At 57.5% G+C, this 23,908-nt stretch overlaps 1 protein-coding gene across 5 annotated transcripts; it reads right to left on the bottom strand.

The window, feature by feature from the left end:
* Positions 1–1,062: 1,062 nt before the first annotated feature.
* On the bottom strand, positions 1,063–23,559 carry KCP (kielin cysteine rich BMP regulator). Of its 5 annotated transcripts, none has more exons than XM_017652224.3 (38): positions 23,168–23,544; positions 21,012–21,178; positions 20,268–20,457; positions 20,132–20,158; positions 19,129–19,211; positions 18,811–18,904; positions 17,873–17,961; positions 15,620–15,713; positions 15,411–15,490; positions 15,241–15,334; positions 14,798–14,883; positions 14,643–14,724; positions 14,256–14,408; positions 14,061–14,167; positions 13,895–13,988; positions 13,183–13,356; positions 12,966–13,048; positions 12,723–12,816; positions 12,458–12,646; positions 12,002–12,172; positions 10,585–10,761; positions 9,871–9,956; positions 9,545–9,635; positions 9,334–9,416; positions 9,136–9,229; positions 7,585–7,667; positions 6,685–6,805; positions 5,696–5,775; positions 5,403–5,502; positions 4,821–4,909; positions 4,382–4,484; positions 4,159–4,301; positions 3,685–3,857; positions 3,494–3,605; positions 3,304–3,405; positions 2,382–2,546; positions 1,661–1,967; positions 1,063–1,504 (listed from the first exon to the last, which is right to left on the bottom strand). In XM_017652224.3, exons 1-38 carry the CDS (start codon positions 23,253–23,255, stop codon positions 1,236–1,238), a joined length of 4,617 nt encoding a protein of 1,538 aa, XP_017507713.3. In that variant the 5' UTR covers positions 23,256–23,544; the 3' UTR covers positions 1,063–1,235. The 5 variants fall into 5 exon arrangements, 4 of the variants coding, with proteins under 4 accessions (XP_017507713.3, XP_073094580.1, XP_073094581.1 ...); XM_073238479.1 differs by having other exon boundaries at positions 21,033–21,178; XM_073238480.1 differs by lacking the exon at positions 20,132–20,158 and having other exon boundaries at positions 23,168–23,543.
* Positions 23,560–23,908: the final 349 nt, after the last annotated feature.

The raw sequence follows: 23,908 nt of genomic DNA, 5'->3' as shown, positions 1-23,908 counted from the left end.
TACGGAGACAGATGGCCAGGTGGTAAACTGGCTCTGGGAAAACAGGGTCCCTGAGTGTGAGCATCGCACAGGACGATGGAGAGCATGTGATCCAAGCTGTCCGTGTGCAAAGTACTGTCCATCGGTCACTCTGTTTCTTCCTCGTCCGCATAGGAGAAACATCAGATGAGGGCACAGTTTGTACCGGTTACAGCAAGGGGAGTGAATGAACTCACAAAGTGATCTATGCTCTTCACATCCTCCGCTGTCACAAGCAGCCCTGGGACCCTCCATTGAGGGAATGGAGCCAGCTCTGCGGGCCACAGCAGAAGCAGGCGGACTAGCGCGCCAGTGCTCTCAGTCCAAGCCAGGGCTCTCTTCACTCCCATTGAAGTATTAGGGACCTGGCAGTGTGACAGAGTCACCCGGATCTTCTAGCCAAGGTCCTAAAACACCAAGGTCACACAGCCACTGGGTGGCAGAGAGAACTCAAAACAGAGTTCTCTTTGAAAGGAGACTTCTCAAAAATTTTTTTTTTCTATTTCAGAACCCATGTTCTTCCCCCTACCAGAGGTCTTCACCGCACACAGGTGTGGCTGTGAATGCACTTGAAAAACATCTTCTGTTGTTCCTGCTCCCCGCCCCCAGACATGGGGTCCCTGTGTCACCAGCTCTTAGAGTGGCCAGGAGTGCCTAGCATGCAGTAACCCCAAACCAAGAGGAAAGGGCATGTCATGTGGAGACTGAACCCCTTCTTCAGGTTCCTCAACCCTGCAGAATTCCACATGGATCCCTAGAGGGACCCACATGGTGGCCATGGGCCGTGCTTACTGCACAGTGTGAGCGCAGGGCTCAGACAAGGACACCTAGGTCCTCCTTCTGCCTACTGCAGGGTGTCCCAGGCAGCACCAGGTGGGGGCAGCCCAGGGACACAGGTGCAAGGAGTGAGCAAGGTCCAGGGCTCAGTCCCCACAGCTGTCACCACTCTGACACTGGAGACATTGACCATTAGACCCCATGTTCGACACAGCCCATAGCACCACCCCAGCACCAAGAGGAAACACACATACACACAAGTCAGCCTCACAGCAGGCCCCAAGTTTACTGCTTCTGACTGAACACAGCTAGGTCTTTGTGGGACACAGGTTCAGGCCTCCAGTGCCCAGGTGGGGCAGTCTCTCCGCAGCTGTAGCTGGGGTGGGAGCTGTTCTCCAAAGGATGGCTTGTGGCCTGATGTGTCCCAGTGTTGTCCTGGCTCAGGGTGCCTCCTGGGGCTCCTGACTGGGGCTGGGCACAGCACTTGGTGGCTGGTCGCCAGTGAGTTGGACTGGAGGACAGGCCTCTGGTGCAATGCAGTGGGCCTCGTGCTCTACCAGGCCTGCAGGGCACTGGCATCCAGGAACGCAAGGCCTCACACAGTGGGCTGCCAGCTCCCCCAGGGGAACATGCTGGTTGAAGCAGGTGCGGGGACAGGGCGGGCCACACTCATCAAACACGAAGCCACGGTCCAGGGGGCAGCCCAGCACTGCAGGCGGAGTGGAAGTCAGGGTCACAGGGACACCCCCGGCAGCATTCCAGTGGCCATGCTCACCCTTGCAGCCCTCCCTGTGTCTTCCCTACCTAGACCTGAGCCCTCTGTGCCACCCCCTTTCTCAGCCCTCACTGGGCATTGTCCCCTTACCACAGAACCTGGGGCCCCGCCAAGCAGGGGTCACCCCTGCCTGGCGACAGTGGCTGGCGTAGGCTTCTAGGGCATCACAGAGGCAGGCATCAGCTGAGGAGCCGGGGCCACAAGCACATAGGTCATACACACAGGCGGCAAAGAAGGGCTCTGGTGGCACCACAGCATGGCAGCGGCTGAATGGGGAGGACTTGAGCACCCCACACCGGGCATTAGCCTCCCGCCTGGCACGGTAACCTGCTGCCCGGCACGGATCCACCTCGAGGCCCTGGGAACAGGACCGATGAGGTCCCTGCCCCTCTGGGACCTAGGTGAGGAGAGTGTCCCCAGTGAGACAGCATCTTTGTGGGCTATGTTCTTCAGAACAGTTTCCAAGTATTTTGCTTAAGCTTCAAAAACCTTCCCTCAAGAACAAAGGAAGCATCAGCTACTTTATCCTTAGCCTCCTCTTACAGAAGAACGAAGCGAAGCCCAGAGCAGGTAAGTAACTTGTCTACGGTCACATAGCCAGCGAGCAGCAAGTCAGGGCTTGGGATTCAGATGATGACTCTTTCAACAGGCCAGCCTGCCTCCCCCCGAACCATGACAGCTGGAAGCCCCCAAACCACCCTGAAGCCCCAAAGACCAACCTGTGTCTATCCCCCCTTTCCATACAGAAGGTTGCTCTGAGATTCATGCTCAACTGTGCCCCCCCAAGGCATCCAGCTCCTGTGCTGCTCACCTGCCAGCTATTCCCAAACGCAGCCTCAGTAGGCAGGAGCAGCCCCTCTGGGCCCCGGAGATCATCCTGGGCAAAGCCATTGAAGTTCCCGCAGAGCCCACAGACCTGGCCCCGGTAGGAGCCCGGCACTCTCACCTCCACCTGGGACTGCCCATCCCACAGCACCTGTGTGGAGAGGCTGGGACTGGGGAGTTGGGAAGGGTAGGGACCCCAAGACGCCCACCGTCCAGTCCTGTGCCCTAGGTCAGCATGCTGCATGCCGCAGAGGAGAACAGGCGGCTGGAGACTCCCTGTGGAAGGGAGGCTGCCTTGTGGCAAAGCCAAGTGGACACCTGCTGCGCGAGCCCCGGGCAGATACAAATGTGCAGAGCTGCCCATGGCTCTGGCAGGAGGGCACCTTCTCCGGTCCCTGAACTGGACCCCCAGGGGAAATGCAACCCACTTCCAGAGATTCACTTTCTCATGGGCCTTAGGGCCTTACAGAGGACAAAGCAGAGTACAGATCAGAAGTGTAGACAAGCCTTATTTTATGAATTTACAAACTGTGCTTCTTGCTGGAAACAGGGAGTGATTTACTCTTTGACATGGGAGTTGGGAGGAATCTCAGAAACCACATGGAAGACCTTGACATCCCCTCAACCCATCCCCCATTTTGCAGATGAGAAAACTGAGCCCTAGAGAGAGTTGGTATGGCCTAAGAGCTCCAGTGTGTTGGTAGCTCAACCAAGATTAGAAACGTTGCTCAGAACTTTCACTGCACCCAAGGTTTCTGACCGTGGTTCCTTTCCTCCCCTCAGAACCAGAGCTCTCATCTCCTTGGCCTCCTCTGGCCCCCTTAGCTGGTATCTCCAACTCCCTCCACAGATTCAGAAGCCTGAACAGGGCCAAGGCTCCCACACACCCCCTCACCCTGGCACGGCACCTGGAGCCCTGGCTGGGCGTGCAGGATCACTGTGCGTCCCCGCAGCTCCACATACAGCAGGGGCTCCTGCAGGAAGGGTAAGGCCACTGGGCGCCGGCCCACCTAGAGAAGGGGGTAGGGAGTAGGAGCGACTTCCGGACCCAGCAGTGGACAGCGCGGGATCGACGTTCCGGCTCCTGGCTCTGCTCACCGTGACCGCCCCGCCTTGGAGTAGCTGCACCGCCAAGTCCCCCAGCAACACCGTCACCTCCTGGGTCCAGGCCACGCCCCTCCTGCCCCGGTCATCGTTGGTCACGTGCACGCTGCGGTGTAGTAGTCCAGGTGTAGTGGTCAGCAGGGACAGGTGTAGAGAGTTAGGGAGAACGGGAGGGGGTTGCGCACCTGAAGTCGCCTCCATGGCAGTCCTTGGCCAGCACATAGCTGCAGCTGCCCTGGAAGTGCAGCAGGCGGCCATCGAAGGTGCGGTAATGGGGGTCTCCGAAGGCCATGCAGGAAGCCGGCCGGCGCAGGCAGCGGGGGCAGCAGCTGCCGGGTCTTAGGAAGGGGGCCTCGGCCTGGCCTCAGCCCCAGACACCATTAGATATATAGCCCTACCCGCCGTGCCCCATGCAGAGCCTCCCTAAGGATCGAAGATCGCCCGGGGGTCTCTGGGGGCCTGCGACTCAGGCGCCCAGGCTCACTGTGAGCAGGCTCAGCGCACCACCTCGTGACCACACTGGGAACTGCAGGACCCCGGTCCACTAACCGCTCGGCCTCGGAGTTGTCCCAGCCCAGCCTCCTCTCTCCCGCCTGGTCGCATTTGGATGGCGGTGCCACGCGCCCACTTACCCCACCGCCCTAGACCGCGGCACTCACGGGGCCACAGGAGAGCGGCGGGCAGCGCTGGCTCTGGCAGCGCACGGTGCCGGCCACGCAAGAGCAACTGGTGCAAGCATCCACGGCCCACCGCTCCCCAGAGGCCACTGCCCGGCCCTGGTGCGCACACGACTGGGCAGGGGCTAAGGGAACAGGAGAGTGGCAGGATCAGCTGCCTGTCCCTTACACTGGGTCTCGCTCACCCCATCATCCTGGCCCTCACCTTGGCATTGCTCACAGCAGTTGCCAGCCTCTCGCACCTTTGCCCAGCCGTGGGGGCAGGAGAGGGTCTGGCACTCCTCCTGGCGACACTCCACGTGGCCCCCCTGAAGACAAACGTCTGTGCTGTAGGGACTTCCTGCAGGGCCTGGGGTCCTGGGCCTCACACATCTGGGGGCCTCCTGGGTCATAGACAGAGGCAGCAGCCCCTTCTATCTTGGACACTGACGCACAAAAAAACCTGCTTCATGTTCAAGTGGGGGATGAAATCCAGCCCTCAGCTCCTTGCTGCAGCTCAGGGGCCTATGCGCGTGCTCACCCAGAGGGGGCACCTTTTCCTCATTACCTCAAAGACTCCGTATTCTCTGGTCCAGTGTCCTGAGGCTCCTCCCTTTATCCATCTACAAGGTCCTCCACCCCTCACCCTCCCACCTCCAGCTCACATGGCAGGTGCAAGTAATGCAGCTGTTGTTGGAGTCCCGCCAGCTTGCGCCGTCTGCCACTCTCCGGCCCTCCGCCTCCACCACACATTCTGAGGAGGAAGGAACAGGGATGGGGAGCACTTTTCAACTGCACCCATCCTCCCTAGAGCTCACCCTGAAGGTCCATAGCAGGGGACTGCCCCCACCCCATTCCATTAGCATCGTGATGGTGTTGATTTCTTCAACCAGTATCCAGGTGAGCTACTAGATGGCAGGCCCCGCATCAGTGCGAGCGACGTCTAAAGAGCCCCGGAAGCTTCCTCTGGGCTGCCAGCTCAACAGTGCAATGCCCTGCTAGTGGCTCTGGGCTTCCTGAGCCCACTGACAAGTCTCAGGCTAGGCCTTGAGAATCCAGACTTCATTCCCTGCTTCCCCTTGCCTTGCAGGTCTCTTCTCCACCCCAATGACCAGCCTTTGATATGCACAAAAGAAAGAGGCCTGCATTCAGAGTGCAGACCCCCGGCTGCTGGCTCATGGATGTCCACCCTCCTGTCTCCCTCCTGGGCTTATGCTCTGAGGATGCAGGTCAAGGCTGGCACGTACCTGGGCACATGGGGCAGCAGCTCTCAGGGGGGGTATGGTGCTCTGACAGGGGACAGCTGAGCTCGGGACAGGCCCGGTGAATACAGAGCCAAGTCAGGTCCTGTGGAAGGGTGTGTGAACGCCATAGGTAGAGAACAGCAGGGAGGGGCAGGGTATAGTGGGGAGTAGGGCCTAGGCCAGGGGTGACATTTGGGACAAGTGAGTGAGTGAGGAGCCAAGAGCTGCTATAGGAGAGGAATTGCAGTCACAGCCACAGAGGAGGAAGGAGAGGGAGCCCAAGGCAGGGCGCTCACCTGGCACCGACAGGTGTGGCAGGGGTCGGGCGGGGCCAGCTCAGCCCCCAGCAGGCCCTGTGCGCAGTCACTCAATGTCTCTGTGGAGACAAGAAGGCAGCGGAGGAGGGTGAGGGAGGGCCAGAGGGTGAAAGCCCACCTCACCCCACTTGCCCACTGGGCCTCAGACAACTTGGGCCCGGGGCACACCCATAGCCCCAGCACCTTGACTCCAGGAGGATAAATCCTCTTTCATTTTTGGTTTAGCAAAGAAAAGTTTGGTTATTTTAAAAAGAACTCTTCTAGGCTACAAGGTGTGGGGGAGCTTGGAAACAGTGTTCCTTCCTCAGGCTGAGATGGCTAAGGACTGCCAGGCTGCCTGGCCCGTCCCTCCCCCACTTCCTTTCATACCATCTGGCTAGAAGAGCACGAGGACGCACAAAGACCCAGAGAGGCATGCCACGTTCTAATCCTGGTGCCTGTGTATTTGGGGAAGATTGATCAACCTCTCTGAACCTTATTTTTTTCATCTGTAAAAAGGGAGTAATACCTCCCTCACTGGGTAAGTGGGAGAAGTCAAAGATACTATTGAAAGCACCAAGTGCAGTGCATGGCATGCAGTAGGTGCTTAATAAATGCTAGTCCTCCTCTCTTTCCTGGAAGCACATCCTAGCAAATGTTGATAAGAATAGCTCTCCCCACTCCTTAGTCTCTCTAGTCTACACATCACTGCCCTCAAGAAGCCGGCACAGGTCCCACCCGCAGTGCCACCTGCTGGGCAAGACACTCCACAAACTGCAGAGTCAAGGGATTCTCTAACAGCTTCCCCAGCTCCTGTTGGGGCCCTGCAGGCCTTACCCACCCGGCATGGGCTTCCAGAACAGTCCACTGGACCCGGGAAAGGGCTGGGGCTAGGGCTGCAGAGAAGAGCTGGCTGGCTTTTCCACTGTCACTCTGGGGGGGGGGGGGCAGCCCTCCCCTCTTATCTACCCTCATATCTGGGGACTTACGGGCACAGGTTGGGCAGCAGTGCTGGGGCCCAGGGGGCAGGAGATGGCTGGTGGGGCAGCCCACGAGGCTGGGACACTGCCTCCGGTGACAGCGAAGGCTGGGAGGCCCCTCAGGCTGCAGCTGCAATGAGGATGAGTGAGCAGGGCCATGGAAGGCTTCCTGACCATGGAAGCCAGGAGTCTCCCTCTTCGCCTGGACTCCAGGCCCCTCCATCTGCCTGCTGCACCTCCTCCGGGATGTACCTCGGGCAGGTAAGACTGAATGCCTCCCTAGACTTGCTCCTCGCCTCATACCCTAATCTCTGGAAACGGTGTCCCTTTCTTTTTCCAGTCACTTGGGCCTGAGTCTTTGTGTGACCCTTGACCCTCCTATCCTCTCCCATGCCATCCTCCTTCCTTCCACTGCCCAATCTCCTGACATATGATGTCAGTCACCAGCTCAACACCCTTCCATTGCTCACCATTTCCTTTCAAACGGCATTTCCCCAGTATGGCCCCCAACCACTTCTCAGGTGTCTCACCCACCTCCTACAGACACCCTATACTGCCACTGGGCCCCAGACATCTTGGGCCCGGGGCACACCCATAGCCCCAGCACCTTGACTCCAGGAGGATAAATCCTCTTTCATTTTTGGTTTAGCAAAGAAAAGTTTGGTTATTTTAAAAAGAACTCTTCTAGGCTACAAGGTGTGGGGGAGCTTGTACACACACCCTATACTGCCGCCAGGGGGGCCTGCCCACTGCCCCCCACCCGGCACCTGTGCCCTGTGTCTAACACCTGGCACAGCGCAACCCCCAACCCCGCCGCCCTCCTGGCCCCAGGGAACACTCCTATCTCTGACCCCCACGGTGCCTGCTCCCCACAGGTTGCGGGCTCCACAGTGATCCCCCCTCACCTACCTCACAGATGCACACTTCACAGGGGTCTGCCCCAGGCTGGAAGCTCTGCCCTGGTTCATACTTTCGACCCTTGTGCTCACAGTCTTGGGGGGTGGGGTAAGAGCAGAACAGGACCAGGGAGCCTTTAGGTTGGCAGCAGTGCTGGCGGGGTGGGGGTGGGGGTCTCTCCTCTCAACCTGCAAGCCCAAGGGACTGAGGTATGTGCAAGAATTGGGGCCACTTCTCCTGTTCAGCCCATTTCTGCCACCCAGCCCAGTACAAAGGTAGGGAGATGGTGACCAGGCTTTGCCTCCCTACTTCCCCTGCCCCTCCCCCAGATTTCCAGGTTCCTTGGTTCCCAGGTTACTGGAGCATCGAGGGCAGCAGTCCCTGGGCTCCTGGTGGGGCTGGGCGCAGGAGCTGATGCACTGGATGCAGGCACAGGTGACAACACCCTCATGACAGCCCTTGACCCCCACCCTCGGTGGTCAGCAGGGCATGTGTGTGCCCAGAGGGGGGCTTGCAGGATGGTGGAAAGGTGGCCTGGGGCAGAACTCCTGCCTGTGGTGGAGAGGAAAGCACTGGACCAGGGTCAGAATCCCTGGGTTCTTATCTTGTTCTGTGTCTGCTTGTTTTCTAGGTCAAGTGTGTGTGCCTGGAGGGGGCATGTGTGTGCCTGGAGGGGGCTTGCAGGGATGGTGGGTAGGTGGCCTGGGGCAGAACTCCTGCCTATGGTGGAGAGGAAAGGACTGGACCAGGGTCAGAACCCTGGGTTCTTATCTTGTTCTGTGTCTACTTGTTTTCTAGGCCAAGTGCCAGACGGCAGGCACTATTCATTGTGGCCCAGCGCTGGCAGCAGCACCTGGCATGTAGCAGGCATGTAATACATGCACGTGGAATGAATGAAAGTCTCTATCCCTAACCATGTGCCCAAGGGAACTTAATCTCTCCAAGCCTCAGTCTTCTCATCTGTTAAATGGGGATTTCATCTGTCCTGCCTTCCTCAGGGGCAAGTGAGATGACACTGTGCTGGCTCTGTGGAAGCTACACCAGTGCAGTGGTGCATGGGGCAGGGGGCAGCAGGCAGGTTCCGAAAGGCTCATATTCTAGAGCCAGATGGACTCAGTGCAAATCTGGCTCACCACCTACTAGCTGAGTGACTGCAGGCAAGTTGTGTTACCTCTCTGTACCTTGGTTTTCTCACCTGTAAAATAGGAATAACAATAGTGCCTATCTGATGAGATCATTGTGTGGATCACATGAGATGAAGCGTTAGCTCAGAGTCTGGCATGTTGTATGTGCCCAGTAAATGTTAAGTATCATTATTATTAATAATGGAGTGTTATTAAAAGGAAGAGGGGAGCTTGGACAGTGAGATTGTCTGGGAAGGTGGGAGGCAGGGAGAGGTTGGAAGAGCTGAGGGTGAGCAAGGGTGAGAGTTCAAGAGCTGAGGTGTGAGAGGGCAGGTGGGTGGGCAGGGAGGTGGGAAGGCTGGGAGGAGAGAGGTGGGGCAGATGAGTGGGCATCGGGCCCAGGGGCAGGAACCAGGGGGCAGCCCCAGACTGGGCATACCTCTGCAGCGAGGGCAGCAGCTTCCCTGCTCTGTGACCTGCTGTGTGCAGGGAAGGGGTGGGCACCGCAGCCGCACGCAGCTTATCTGGCCAGCCTGCAGGAGAGGCAGCATCAGTGACTTGCCCCCTAGGCCAGGTACTCCAGAGGCACCGTGGCCCAGCCCCTGTCCCAGGCCCCTCTGCCCGCTCCCTACCATACCTGACAGCGACACCACTCACAGCTGCCTGGAGGCCCCTCAAACTCCTCCCCGTCCTGGTGCTCCCGGCCCTGGGAGATGCAGCCTGTAGGCAACACATTTCCTGGCTGGGGGCTGGGCCACCTTGCCCTGTCCAGCCTCAGGCCTGGCAGAAAGGGAGGGAGGAGAGGTAGGGATGGGCACGGGGGCTGGGGCACATGGAGGGCAGCTCACTGTGGCAAACAGGGCAGAAGCAGGGTCCTGGAGAGGGGTGGGGGCAGAGGACTGGAGGACATGGCTTCTTCTGGCAGTGCATGAAACCTTCCTGGGGAAGAGAGGTCAACTGCCACTTCCTGACTCCTGTGTCATCGCAACCTCGAAGCAGGCTACACGCTGCCTCATGGCAGGTGGCCTCACTGGGCCTGCCAGGCCCAAGACACCTCCTTGGCCCAGGAGACCTGAATCTAGTCCTGTCCCACTAGAGGGTTCCCTGTGAGAACCTGGGTGGAGGAGACAGCCCCTCCCTGGCCTGAGAGAAAGGTCAAGGGATGAAAGGTTACCTGGCAGGTGCAGAGGGAGCAGGTGGGATCAAGCGGGTCAGGAAGGGTCTCTCCAGGGGCAGCAGCGACCCCATGATAGAGGCATCCTGGCGGAGTGGGGTATGCGGTAGAGGAGGTGCCATCAACAGAGCCCTCCACTGACACACACACTCATGCACACACACACATGCACAGCTGGGGGTCTCCGCCAAAGCTTAGGGAGTGAGAATATGGCCTGGAGTGGCTGGGCAGGTGAGGGGTGGGAGGAAGGAACTTCAAGGGGACTGCAGGTGTGAGGTTTGCATGCATGAAGGAATGAGGCCTGGAGGGGGCAGCAGAGACTGCTGTCTGTGGGGCCCCTGTGGGGCACTCCGGAAACAAAGGTAAGACACCGGCTGGGCTGGGGAGGGTGGGCTAAGGAAGCCAGGTGGGAAGGTGCCCCTCATAACTGGTGACTCAAGGGCAGTGGAGCACTGAACGGGTTTGAGTCTGATGACCCGGTATTTTAGGAAGGCAGCAAAACAATTTAAGACCAGGAAGGTCTAGAAGCACAGGACCAGTTACTTGGTGAAACCATCAGTTTGAGGTGGCAGAAGGGACAGAGAGGAGTGCATGGATGTGGTATGAGGAGTCTGAGGAAAATGCAGGGTGGGTTCGCTGTGCGGCTGTCTTGGGGTGGGGGTAACAGTGACTCTAGGCCTCTGGGAGCGCCAGCAGGGGCGGGTGATGGCCTACCCTGGCAGGTTGGGCAGCAGTGCCCAGGCAGGGTTAGTGGGTGGCTGCAGCCCAGAGGCTCACAGGGCCGGCGGCCACAGGTCACGAAGCCTCCGAGGCAGGCACACAGGTTGCAGGGATCTCGGGGATCCAGGAACTCCTGGCTGCTCAGGTAGGACTCCCCTAGATACTCACAGCCTTTGAAAGAGGACAGGGAGAGGCAGGGGGAGGGCAGAGGGGTGAGAGGGGAGCAGAGCCGGGGCCTGGCCTCAGTCCGAGGCCTCAAAGACCCAGCAACTGGCATGGGAGGGCTCCATCCAGGCCGGTGGGCAAAGGAGTCTCAGGGGTGGTCAGCTAGCAGAAGGGCAAACTTTCACCCCTTCAGCCAGCAGTCTACGGGGCAAGACCTATATGGGATCTGTCCCTCAGGTTAAATATTCAGCAGGCCACCGCCCTGCCAAACTACACCAATTTTCCCAACCTGGGGGAGCAGGAATAGCCTGAGATGACTTGGGTGGTGCAGAACCCAGATACCCCATTTCCAGGGCTCTTCCCAGCCCTCTGATGAATCAGGGTTGGAGAGGGGGCCCTGGGGTGGTGGCAGCTTGTCCTTAGCACCTCTCTGACACTTACTGACCTCCTACTTAAAAACGAGAGGGGGCTTTGGGTAATTATGATGTGTCAGTGTGGGCTCACCAGTTATAACCAACGTGCCACTGAGGTGGGGGGATGTTGATAATGGGGGAGGCTATACACGAGCGGGGGCAGCAGATATGAGAGCACTCTCTGCACCTTCTCAATTTTGCTGTGAACCTAAAACTGCTCTAAAAAAATTAAGTCTTTAAAGAAAAAGAGGGTGAGTCAGGCTCAAACCCTTTGGCAGGCAAAATTATCTGAGTTGAATTTAATATTGTATTTTTAATTGTATTAATTTTTATGGTAATCTTCTATTCCCGGCAAATCTAACTTTCCATTTACAGTATGATATAAAGATTTCTAAATAAATTTAAATCAAAAAGTGAGTTAATTTGAAGAAAAATACTAAGTTAAAAAAGGTAGGGGTTAGGTAGCAAAAGTTGCTAGGGTGGTTGGTATAAGACCAAAGATGGGGAATTGGGTCTTGTTCAACTCTCTTGTTTAGAGGGGTTGAAATTAGGCCTGGAGTTACACTTGAAAATGGTTAAGATAGTACATTTTATGTTATGTGTATCTTACAAAAATACACATTTTTAAAAAGTATTTTTTGATTGAAAAAAAAAGATTAGGCCTAGAGAGGTTGTGAAACTTATCCCAGGTCACACAGCTGAATAGCATAAGCAACAGAAGAAAATCCAAGTTTTAGTCCAGTGCTTTTTTCTTATTGTAATAAATATTCTGGACCCACTGAGGGGCAATATAGAATGACGCCACCCAGCCCTCCAAGCCCTCTAACTCTCACCATCACAGGCAGGACAGCAGTCACCCCTGGCAGGGAAAGGGCACTGCGCAGCAGCACAGGTCCTGGGCTCGCAGCTGACGCTGCCCTGCCAGCAGAGGCAGATGTGGCACGAGGCAATGGGTGAAGGGAAGCGCTCCCCGCTGGCAAACTCCTTCCCCTGGTACAGGCAGCCTAGAGGGCAGGCCATGCCGACAGGGGAGGGATGGGAGGGCATGGTGGCTGTTGGCCAGACCCACAGCTGTCCCTCCACATTCTTAGTGAGAACCCCAACAGGGGAGGGGCAGGCTTGTAGGAAGGGGGATACCTGGGTGGTGCCACCCCTGGGGCTGGAGGAAGGGGGACATGGAGTAAGAGGGGCACCAGGGAGGGCGAGGTCCCAGCGTGGAGCTGGAGGAAGCAGGTGGCAGGGTGGCGAGGGCGCTGCCTAAGTTGGCAGGGGCACCGTCATGGTGTTACCATTGCAAGAGGGGCAGCAGGGCCCCTGGCGCGGGTGGGCACAGGGCACGGGTGGGCAGGGCAGCCGCTGGCAGGACACAGAGCCATGGAGGCAGAGGCAACGGTGGCAGGGGTTGTTGGGTGCAGAGAAATGCTCCTGGTGCCGGGCAGGGACCGCGCTCCCGGGCCTCGGGCAGCTGGAGAAGGCGGCTGCAGCAGGAGAGCGCGGGTCAGGGCATCCAGGGAGAGGCTGCGGAGGGGCGGTCCGGCGGGGGGCGGCTCCTACCGGGACACTGCAGGCAGCACTTTCCTGGCAGCTGGACTGGCTCTGGACAGGGCGGCGGTGGGCAGCGGCGAGCCAGGCACTGCACGTTGCCGCTCTGCGACAGACAGGTGGACCACGACAGGCCCCATTAGCGGTGGGAGGTCCCTCTTCTTCCCACCCCCGTCTTGGCGGGCCTCTTCTGGCCTCCCGAAGTCCTACCCCTTTCCCCCGGGACTCCTCCTCCCCCTCAGGCAGCAGACTCACCAGACAGCGACACAGGCGGCAAGGGTCGGAGGGGTGGGGGAAGTCTGCTCCACTGGGGTACTCTTTCCCGCCAAAGGCACATCCTAGGGGAGGGAGCAGCTAGAGGCCTGGGAGGGGCCCTGTGACCCTCAGGGTATGCTGCCTCTCCAGCCCTAAATTCCCAAAGAGGGGGCCAAGCTATTCCAGAAGACCCCCGGCCCCAGCCCATCCACCTCACCATTGCAGTCGTTCTGACAGCAGGGACCAGGCAGCGGGTGGGCACAGGGGGCCCTGGGGCAGGCCCGAGGCTGGCAGTGGGCATGGCCTTCCTGACATTGGCACTCTTGGCAGGGGTCTCGGGGGTGAGAGAAGCTCTCACTGTCCACGAACACTTGTTTCTCCAGGATGCAGTCTGGTCATTGGGGGCAGGCAGGAATGGGGGCACAGACTGTGCAAGTGCCACTTGGAAGCTGGCCCCGGGGAAGGAGTGGAGGAGGGGCATTGTGTATACAGGCATGGGTATCTCTCTGAGCACATACTTGTGTATGTGTGCATGTGTTTGTGACACACACCCTAGCACAGACTGCCCATGCAGGCAGGGGTGAGGCCACACAGCATTCCAGTCCCTAGGTCCCACATAGCAAGCAGACCCAAATGTTTGCTGCATGAACCTGTGTTATACAGGTAGACACACAAATTAATCTGAGTAGGGGGGTGGGTACTAGAAGAGGAAATAAAGAATGAGAGGAAAGAGTGGTGTAGTAACATGAAGGGATAAATCTCTACTCTCCCTCCCACCCATACACTGTGAATTCCAGAGAGTTCTAAGCTGTGTCAGACTGAAAACAATGCAGAAGGCTGTTGCTTTTTAAGGTGTCTGTTGGACTCATGGGGCCCTGGGAGAGCAGGGTCTAGGGCTCTCCAGCCAGACAGGGGCAGTAAGCACATACCTGGGCACCTGGGGCAGCACTGGCCAGGGTCACTCTGGGGCCTGGCACAGGTTGTGGGAGGGCAGTCGACCAGGGCACACCTCACAGTCCCATCCTAGGAGCAGGGGCGAGGATGGTGAGGGTGGGCCCAGGGGGCACCCAGCAGGGCAGCAGCCCGATGAGGTACCTTGCAGTGGCAGGTGTGGCAAGGGCTGTCTGCATCTGTGAAGTTCTGCCCATTGGCGTACACTTGGCCGTGGTAGGTGCAGCTATCACAGCTGGGGCAGCAGGCACCTGTGTGGGGCAGGTGGCCAGAACCCAGCTGACCAGGGTAGGCTGGACAGAGCAGGGGAAGAAAGCTGGGTCAGGGTAGGGCACTCACCAGGGGGCTGGGTAGGGTGCTGGCAGGGGACTGGGGAGCAGAGCACAGCCCCGCATACGGGCGCCCCATCTTGACAGGAGCAGGCTGTGCAGGGCCGACCATCAGGCTCCCACTGGACGCCCTCTGCAAACTCCTCTCCATCGAGCGTGCAGGCTTCAGGAAAGGGGGCTGTCACCATGCAGCCCAGACACCTCCACCCATCCCTGACCTCCCAGACCACAGGACCCTCCCCAGGACCCTGGCTTTGCCATCGCCATGGCAGCATCTGAACACACACTGGAATGGCTGGTGGGCTCCACTACTGTGAAGGAAATACCCCTCCACGTGCAGCCACTGGAACAGCGCCCCTTCATGGCAGTGTCTTCCCCTCTCCCTCCACACACACACCTGGGCAGAGCTGGGGGCCAGAGTCAGGCAGGGAGCAGGGGGCAACCGGGCACTCCTGCTCCTCACAGGAGACATCGCCAGCCTAGGAAGGAAGCTGGGTGAAGGGCCCTCAAAGAATGAGACAGAGCTGGGGTGTGGGAAGGCGGGCTGGCTACCTGGCAGGAGCAGAGAATGCAGCGGCCACCCTCTTGGAGTCTGAAGGTCTCCTTGCTCTGATACTGGTGTCCCTGGAACTCACATCCTGGACAGGAGGACCAGGGACAGGGCTGGAAGCTGATTGGAAAGCCCCATGCCACCTTGAGGCAACCCCCCAAACATGATGAGGATAGCCACTGTGTCCTCTAAGAGGCCCTGCCAGCCACCCCAGCCTCTGGAGGGAGGGCCCCACCATGGTATCCAGTTTGCCATGAGGTTAGGTGAGAACATGCCCGTCACCCATGGTGATAGGAGCTTGGGTTTATCAAGGATTTCTCCTGTGCTATACATAATTCAAGAGGGCTCCCCATAGGTCCAAGGGAAGCAAACCCCACCCCTGCACCCAGAGCCTCTCTTGGGCCAGTGCTTGCCCCTGTTCTGGTGACTCGAGTCCCCCACTCACCATCACAGCCTGGGCAGCACTGCCCAGGGATCCTGCCTGGGTGCCTGCAGGGTGCAGGTGGGCAGGACGGAGGTTCACACTGGACACTCCCGTTCTGCCAACAGGGCCTGGTCAGCATGCAAGAGGCAGGCCTGGCAACCAGCCCCTCCCTGCCAGGCAGCCACACTCACAGCGCAGTGGCAGTGCAAGCAGGGGTCCTCGGAGCCCATGGGCTCCCCGCTGTGGTACTCCCGCCCATTTAGGAAACAGCCTATTGGGAAAAGGACACCTTAGACCTTCCTTAGGAGTCCCCCACTGCCCATGTCCTGGCCTTCATGGGAGACCTGACCTGAGCAGACCATACTCTCTGAGCCCCTCCGGGCTCCACCCTCTGACTCACCATCACACACAGGGCAGCAGGTGCCTGGGAGGGGCCGGGCAGGGTATGGGCACAGGCTGGTGCATTCTTGCTGGCGGCACTGGATGTGGCCCTCCTGGGACAAGGCAGAGTGGGCAGGACAAGGGGCCATCAGAGCTCAGCCAATTAACAGAAGCAGTTTTGAGTCCAGCTATCCACTTATTAGATATTGTTATGACTTAAACTGTGATCTCCCAAAATTCCAAGGTGAAGTCCTAACCCCTAGTACCTTGGTGTGACCATATTTGGAAATAGGGTCATTGCAGATGTAATCAGTTAAGTTGAAATAAGGTCATCCTGGAGTGGGGTGGCCCCCAATTCAATGAACAGTGTCCTTATAAAAGGGAAATTTGGACACACACACACACACACACACACACACACACAGGGAGGGCAATGTGTAAAGGGAGAAGGCCAGGGACATCAACAGTTGCCAGGAAGCTACCAGAAGCCTGAGGAGAAGCCTGGGGCAGATCCTCCCTCACAGCCCTCTGAAAGGATCAACCCTTGCTGGCACCCTGATCTTGGACTTATAGCCTCTAGATGGGACAACAGTTGTTTAAGCCACTCTGTGGTAGTCTATTATGGCAGCCCTAGGAAACTAATGCAGATGTATGACCTAGCATGTTCCTGAAGTGCTCTGTGACCCAGTTTGCCCATACAGAGGGAAAGGCAGTCATAGTCCTGTCCTCATAGCCTTGTATTGGGAATGAAATGAGATAAGGTGTCTGGCGTGGCTTCCAGCTCTGGAAGCTGGCAGTTAAACAGTAGTTGCTACTATTCCCCATGGCCTTTCCCAGACAAACCCCAGCCCCTGAGTTCACACCTGTATCTGGACTCACTACCTCCAGCCTTCTAAGTGTCTAGGCAGCCAGTGACTCTTCTCACAACTTGGGTGTGTGTGTGTGTGTGTGTGTGTCAGTGTGAACAAGCAGGGGAAGCACATGGCTGCAAAGGGTTTGGGTGCCCCCATGGCCTTCACGGTGGAGTCCTCAGTCCTTGGCAGGCTGTCAGGCAGCAGTGTGGTTCTGGCGTCAGCGCCCATGAAATGTTCCTCCTCAGGATGCACCCTGCCTGGACATCAGGCCTCCATGTGCCCACCTCCTGGAGGCTTTTCCCTGACCGTTCCCTACACCTGGTGTTTCAGTCCCTGTGGGCGGCTGTAATACCCCATAGATTGGGTGCCTTATAAACAACAGACATTTATTTCTCACAGTTCTGGAGGCTGGGAAGGCCAAGATCAAGGCGCGGACAGACTCCGTGTCTGGTGAGGAACTGCTTCCCGGCTCCTACACAGCTGTCTTCTTGCAGAGTTCTCACGGCTGATAAGAGGAGCTAGCTCTCTGGGGCTCCTTTTATAAGGTCGCCAATCTTATAAAATCAGGAGAGCTCCGCCCTCATAACCTAACCACCTCCCAAAGGCCCCACATCTAAATACCACCACTTGGGCGAGGATTTCAACATATGAATTGGGGGTTGGGGGCACACAAACATTCAGTCTATAGCACCTTGAGTGTCTTTTCCCATTTCTCCCTGTTCAAATCCTACCCATCCTTTAAAACCTACGCAAATACCCTTTCCGTGAAGACATTACAGATCTGTGCTGCCCAATAGAAATATACTGCAAGTCACATGTTACTTTAAATTCTCTAGTAGACAAATTTCAAAAAGTAAAGAGATGAAATGTAATTTTAATATATTCCACTCAACCCAGTGTATCTAAAAGATGATTTCAACACATAATCAACATAAAGTATTAATGAGGTAGTCTACATTCCTTTCTTTTGTACTAAGTCTTTGAAATCTGGTGTGTATTTCACATTTAGAGCCTGTCTCAAACAGAGAGCCTCATTCTGAGGGCTCAGGCCACACGCAGGAGCGGCTGCAATGGGTCGGCTCTGTTCTGGATGCACCAAGTCAGTCTCCCTCCCTGGAGCTCAGCCACAGGGCACACACCCTGCCCTGCTCCAGCCCACCAGCCCTGGCCCCGCCTCAGAGCCTGTAAGCTCCTTGAGTTTGATTTACAAACCTATGTGGCACATCTCCTGTGCTCAGAGCTGGGCATACAGAGGGGTGCGGTCCTGTCCCCACCCTCACAGCGCTGAGGATCAGGCCTACTCCATCTCTGTCCCCCCCCTGTGCCTCTGGGATGTGCTCAGTGGAATGAAGGAATGAACACAGTGGGCCTGTGGCAGGACGTGGCTGGGGGGAGCACAGGAGCAGATTAGGGCTCACCAGGCACCGGCAGATCCGGCAGGGGTCCCCAGGTGTGGTCCACTCTTGGCCATGCTCCCAGCGAGAGCCGCCTTCTGTGCAGCCTGAGGCTGGGGGCAAGAGGGACAGAGAGGAGGCCTGGTGGGAGCCAGCCAGGACCGCGGCTTCAGCCTGCCCCACGCCCACCCGCTTGCCCCCAGAGGGCTCTCTCCGAAGCCCAGCCCAGGCCGGGCCACTGTCTAGGTTCCTCCAGGGTTCCCAGTGCCTTTGGCAATGTAAGGTCCAAGCTCCTCAGCCTGCCCTTCCAGGCCCTCTGGGACCCAGCATGAACGTGTCCACCCACCAACTCTCTCCAGCCCCTCTTTATCTCTCACTCTCAGTTTTGGCCCTTTGTGCCTGTTTGCACCTTCCTGCTTCACACTGAGTGTCAGTCCCAGGCCTTTGTTTAAGCTGTCCTCTCTTCCTGGAATGCCCTCTGCCTTATTCTGCCCTTCACCTAGCTAACTGCTCTTTATCCTTGTTTGCTCAGGACACGTCCGTCTTTCCTTCCTGCACGCAGGCTGGATTAGGTCTCCTTCCTCTGAGTTTTTGCAGTATCTGGGGCCTGCTCTAATCCTGCAGTGGTGTGCGACTCAGGGTCACCCTCTACTGCTATGCCTTGAGGGTCTTATGTGCACAAAGCAGATAATAATAGTCAACATTTATTAAGGTATATATCATTATCCACAAGTTACAAATGGGGAGCAGAGGCATGGGGTATCTCCCTCAGAGGTGCACAGCCACGGCAAGGGATGGATTTGAGCCCAGACATTCCAGCTCCAGAGTAGGTTTGGTCAGGCACTGCTTTCCCACTGACCAAACCCCCAGGCCAGAGGCCAGCAAAGTGGGCCCTGGAGTTGAGGAAATGGTGTGACAACCCCGTTCTGGAGCTCCACCAGGGAAGGGTCTAAGGCTCTTACCTCGGCAAGCTGGGCAGCAGTGCCCAGGCTTCAGGACTGGCTCAGGGCAGGGGCTGGGTGGGCAGCTCATGGGCACACAGTGAACCAGGCTCTTCTGTAAAACCAACAGCTGTAAAACCTCTGGGTCTGGCTCCCAGGGAGGGTAGGGTGGGCAAGCGTCAGGCACTCTTGCAGGGGTGGTGCCAGGGTCAGGATGGCAAGTGGACCTCACTGGCAGTGGGTCTTGGAAGGCATGCTGAGGTGTGGCAGATGTGGCCCAGGGTGGGGCAGGGGGTGTCCAAGGAGGAGCAGGGCCTGGGAGAGGGTGTGGGTACTCACCAGGCAGGAGCACCGGAGACAAGGGTTGGAGCTGGACGGGAAGCTGGTCCCCTCCTCATACAGCTTTCCCTCATACTCACAGCCTGGGGAGGGTTACCAGGATGACAGGCTGGTCAGCAAAGAGCAGGGTGAGTGGACATCACCCGAGGGGAGGCATGACCCAAGTAGTCCTGCACCCTCTGAGGCTAGGGGCGGGGAGGGGGTGGTGTGGTCACCTGGCCAGCAGATGGGGCAGCACTCCCCACGTGGGGTGTAGCTCTCAGGCAGCTGAGCTCTGAGCATGAGGGCCCCTGGCACTGCATGGTCCCTCCCTGCAGGGCAGACACTGAGCCTCCCTCCCTCTCCACTGCCCAGCTGAGTCACTCTGCTGGCCTTGCAGGCCTAGCAGGCTCAGGCATCAATGCCTGGGAAGGAGAAGCAGCCCTGTGTGGCCCCCAGACTGGGCCTGGCACTGCCAAGTTGGAGGTATGCCAAGCAGCAGAGAACATGGGTGGTGGCTGGGGCTGGGCTCTGAGTTCCCTTCCCAGCAAGTGCAGATGACACAGGGCTCTGGGTGCCACATGTCCCCAGCCCTGTGACCTCCAGGGCAGTCTGCAAAAGCAGAGCCAGGCCCCAGGGGAGACTAGAGGACTGGGGTAAAAGCACCACAAGGTGCCACATCAAAGGGGCAGCGTTCAGGTGATTAACATCTGAGATTTTACATTTTGTGTATTTACTACACTTCCCAGCAGATGACAGTAAAGTGTCCAACTCTAACATAATCAGCAGATTTCCATTATTTTACAACAGGTGAAAGTGCTGAGGAAAGGGAGCTTTTTAAATTATTTTGCCAAAAATATCACATGGGTTAGCAGTGGCCCTAGGGCATTAGTCCCCCAGCTGTACGTGTGTGTGCCCCTTAACTTGGAGATCTATCAACTTCCAAGACCTCATTCCTCATCTCTGGCCAAGACTCCCAGGCTACATTTCCTGCCCTCACCAGTCTCCTGAACCCCTGACCCACCTTTTGCACTACCAACTGGAATTCTTCCTGGAGTAGGGTGGCCAGACAAAAGACAGGATGCTCAGTCAAATTTGAATTCCAAGATAGACAACTCATACTTTTTTAGCATAAGTATGTTCCAAATATTTGCACTCACCACGGCGACAGGGCAGGCCGGGTTTGAGGCCGCAGCGTGCCACCCCATCCTGGCAGACACAGACTGTGCAGGCATCAAGCTCCCAATGAGCCCCCTCCGGCCAGGCTCGCCCCAGCCCCCAGCACTGGAGAGAGGCTGGGAGACACTCACAGGATTCCAGTTGCCTCACCCTCACTTGCAGTTCCCTGTTCTGGGGGACAGAGGAGGGCAGGTGATAGGAGGTACTGGCTCAGTGTCCCCCACCATGTCCCACAGCTCTGTGGGGTATGAAGACTGAGGCAGAATGAGAAGGAAATCTGACAGTTCCAGAGAAGTGGGTCCCTCTGCACTCATCTGGCTCAGAAAGATGCCTCGAGAAAGTCACAGATCTCAGGGCCTGGGGTCTGTGCAGGTTCCCAGGGGAGCATGGGCCCCCAGGCCCTTCCTTTGGAAGCAAGGGGATCCAATCCCCCCTCCACAACAGTAAAAGACCTTTATCCATCCAAAATCTTTCCTCATGGTGCTTTATGTATAGTAGGCGCTCCAAAATGTTTGCCCAATACATGGCAGAATATGAAAATCTGGATTGACATTTGTATGAAAGAACCAATGTTATAACAAATGTTTAGATAAGAACCTTTCCATGTGTATTTAAAACAAACCTCTGTTTTAAGGCCCCAGGGGCCCCTAAGTCCAGCCTTTCTTTCCTCCCCCTACACAAGGCCTGTCCGACCGGATCCACACCCAACTGGCCTCTGGTGGCACCTGCTCTTTGAGCTTCATCACCTCCGCCTCCAGCCTTCCCCATCGCTCCTCCAGGGGGTGCTCCTGCTTTTGGGGGGCCCCAGCAGGGGCTAAGGAGTGGGCTGGTACCCGCTGCTGGTCGTCATGGATGTCAGCATGCCCAGGGGGGTCCCTGGGGAAGGCCCCACCTGAAAGGCACAAGAATCCAGGGTGGGCCTAGGAGTGAGGGGCTAGCAAGGTTTCCTGGCTTCTGTCTTCCAAACCATGCAGAGGAGGAGGGTCACGCTGTGCCTCACCCCTGTCCACCTGCCTACCCCCAATCCAGGAAAGGAGGTATGGCCTGTGAGGGTGCAGGAGTGAAGGCCTGGAGGAGAAGGAGGGAGCCCTGAGTGGACAGAAATGACCCAGCCCAGCCTCGTCAGGTGCAAACCCTCCCTGCAGGCTCCCTGACTCTGAAAGGTCCCCAGCCAGGGGAGTATGTCCAGGTCACCGTCTTCACTTGGGCCAGGGCAGTGCAGGGTCTGGAGGGAGACAAAGAGGAGGAGGGAGAGCAGAGGGTCTTTCTCAGGGAGGCAACTCATTAGTGAGGTGGGGCCTCAGGTGGCTGAAAGGCGTTATCACAGACACAAGTCCTGTGGGGCTGGGGAACAATGCCACCCACTGCCCATTCCCTGCCACCACCAACAGGGGTTTGGACATTCTAGTCCAAAACTTAAGCTGTCTTCTTTCTGCCAAACCGGCTATGCCCTGAATTTCTGGGCTTGGTTGACTCCATCCCCACCCCTCAGAAATCTGGGCTCAGCTTCCTGCTCCCATGCTCCTGCCACCCCTCAGTCTCTGGTCTCACCCAGTTGTGCCCAGCCCACCCCCCTCTCCCCTCTCCCTCTCCCTCCACTCAGAAGGCTGGTCACAGCTGTCCCCTGCCTCCACTTGCTCCCCTTCTCTGGAACACGGTTCTGAACCACACATCTGAAGGTTCCCAAATGTCCCCTTTACAAATGCCACCCATCTTTTCAGCCTGCCCTCCTACCCACCACATCCAGGGTTCTAATGATAGGGAAAAACTTACAAGGACAGCAATCTAGTCCAGGTGGCTCCCTTCTGCTTCTCAGCAAAAACAACAGAACCCTCCCTTAATTCCCGCTCTGCCAGGCACTCACCACCCAAGCTCCCTCCCCCTTGCGTGCTTGCTGTGCATGTAGAAGTGTTGCATGTAAGGAAGCAGAAAAATATATATTGCTCCCCTTGCCTTTGTTTGGGGCTCAGACCTTGGGAGATGACTCCTGTCTGAGCCCACCGGTGTAAAATAAAACCTCAACACTCCAAGACCTCCGAGCTCCGCTTGGTTCTTCCATGAGAGATCCAGTCAAGGCTTTTCAGTTCTTTTCTGTAACACTAACACCCCAACAGGTGCGTGCACCTGAACCCCTTGTGCATGTTCCCAGCTCCCTCCCTTGCCAGGGTAACCTGTCACCTGGAAAGCACTGTCCTGCTTTGGCTCCTGTACCTATGTTCCTTTCCAGCCCAGTGACAGGTGGCCAAGGATGGGGTCTTAGCATCTTAAACTCTCCATGGTTTAAGCTCCCCCATGGTTCCTCCTCTAAGGCCACTCCTCCAGGTTATCATAAGAAGGCACAATAAGGGAGTCAGGGAGAAGCTGGGGGTACTCTGGGACCCTCAGGAAAGACAGGGCCAGTCTCCTGCCTGGAGACCTGCACAAATTGCTCCTGATTATTGGGCAAAGCATGATCGCTCCCACGGAACTGTCCTCAGCTCCCCTCTCCTCAGCCCACGCCTCTTTTCCTGCCACGCCGCGCCAAGGGCAAGGCCAGACACAGAGACAGTCAGCTCCCACAGCGGGCCTCCTTTCCGCCTCCTTCCCCCCACCCCCAAGATAAATAATTAACTTCAGACTCCCAGAATTCACGGCAACTTCTCCCCCAACCGCTGCCTGCAGGAATTCCTCCGGAGGCCACAGCAGGAAGCCCCCTCCCTCGCCTGGACCCCGGGCCTTATCCTCCGTGCTGCCCCCGTGGTGCTGGCTCCTCCGCCAGGGAGGACTGCGGCTGGCCTGGAGGCGCGTGCACCCCGAGGCAGCCCACGGAGGCCCCAGCTCGTTCCTGCAGACTGGACTGAGCAAGAGGTGGGGTCCCCCAAGCCTTCCAGGCCCGACTTACCCCCGCCTATTCCTGAGGCCAGAGCCAGGCTCACCAAGGTGGTGAGCTGCAGGATGAGAGCCGGCGGAGCTGCCCGGGACCCCGCCATGCTCGCTCCGCCTCGCTGTCTGTGGTCGCGGCTCCGCAGGCGCTGGGGGAGGCGGGGTGGGGACACACCAGGCCGCCTCCCACCCAGTCTTTGTTCAGGGAGGGCTTCTGGCGTCTGTCATCTCGCTGGGTGGTGCCTGCCTCCCTGAAGGATAGATACCTCAACCCCTGAGCCCTAGTCCTGCCTCAGAAGGGCAGCAGCCCCACAGGAAGATGGGAAGGGGTGGGCATGAGGTCTGCATACCAGCTGGGGAGACTCGGAAAATAAATACAAGTTCACAGCTCTCAGCCTCTGGGGCAGCCGGTCTCCCTGCCTCCTTGGGTTACTACACCTGTGCTGGGGTTCCCAGCTCAGCGCCTTCCCTTTCTTGCCTGCTTATAGGAGAACTGGACTGAACAGGGTTCAACTCTCTGCTCAGCCAATTCCATGGGCCCTTAGATAGACCCCCAACTGGGCCTCAGTCTCTGTTTGTGAACTGGGGATAGTAATGCCTACTTGCAGTGAGGATGAGGTAAAGAATTTCCAGTAGTGGTTGGCCCATGCTGAATCCTCAGTAAACAGTAGGTGCTGCCTCAGTCTCTGAAATCAAGGACTTCCAGGATCCTCCTCCTTTCTCTACTGGACTCTACTGAGCTCCCACCCCCAATCTACCC

Source organism: Manis javanica, chromosome 6 (assembly GCF_040802235.1).
Source record: "Manis javanica isolate MJ-LG chromosome 6, MJ_LKY, whole genome shotgun sequence".
NCBI classification, from domain to species: domain Eukaryota; kingdom Metazoa; phylum Chordata; class Mammalia; order Pholidota; family Manidae; genus Manis; species Manis javanica.
Note: the sequence above shows the minus strand (reverse complement) of the source record. Positions and strands in the feature narration are given on the sequence as shown.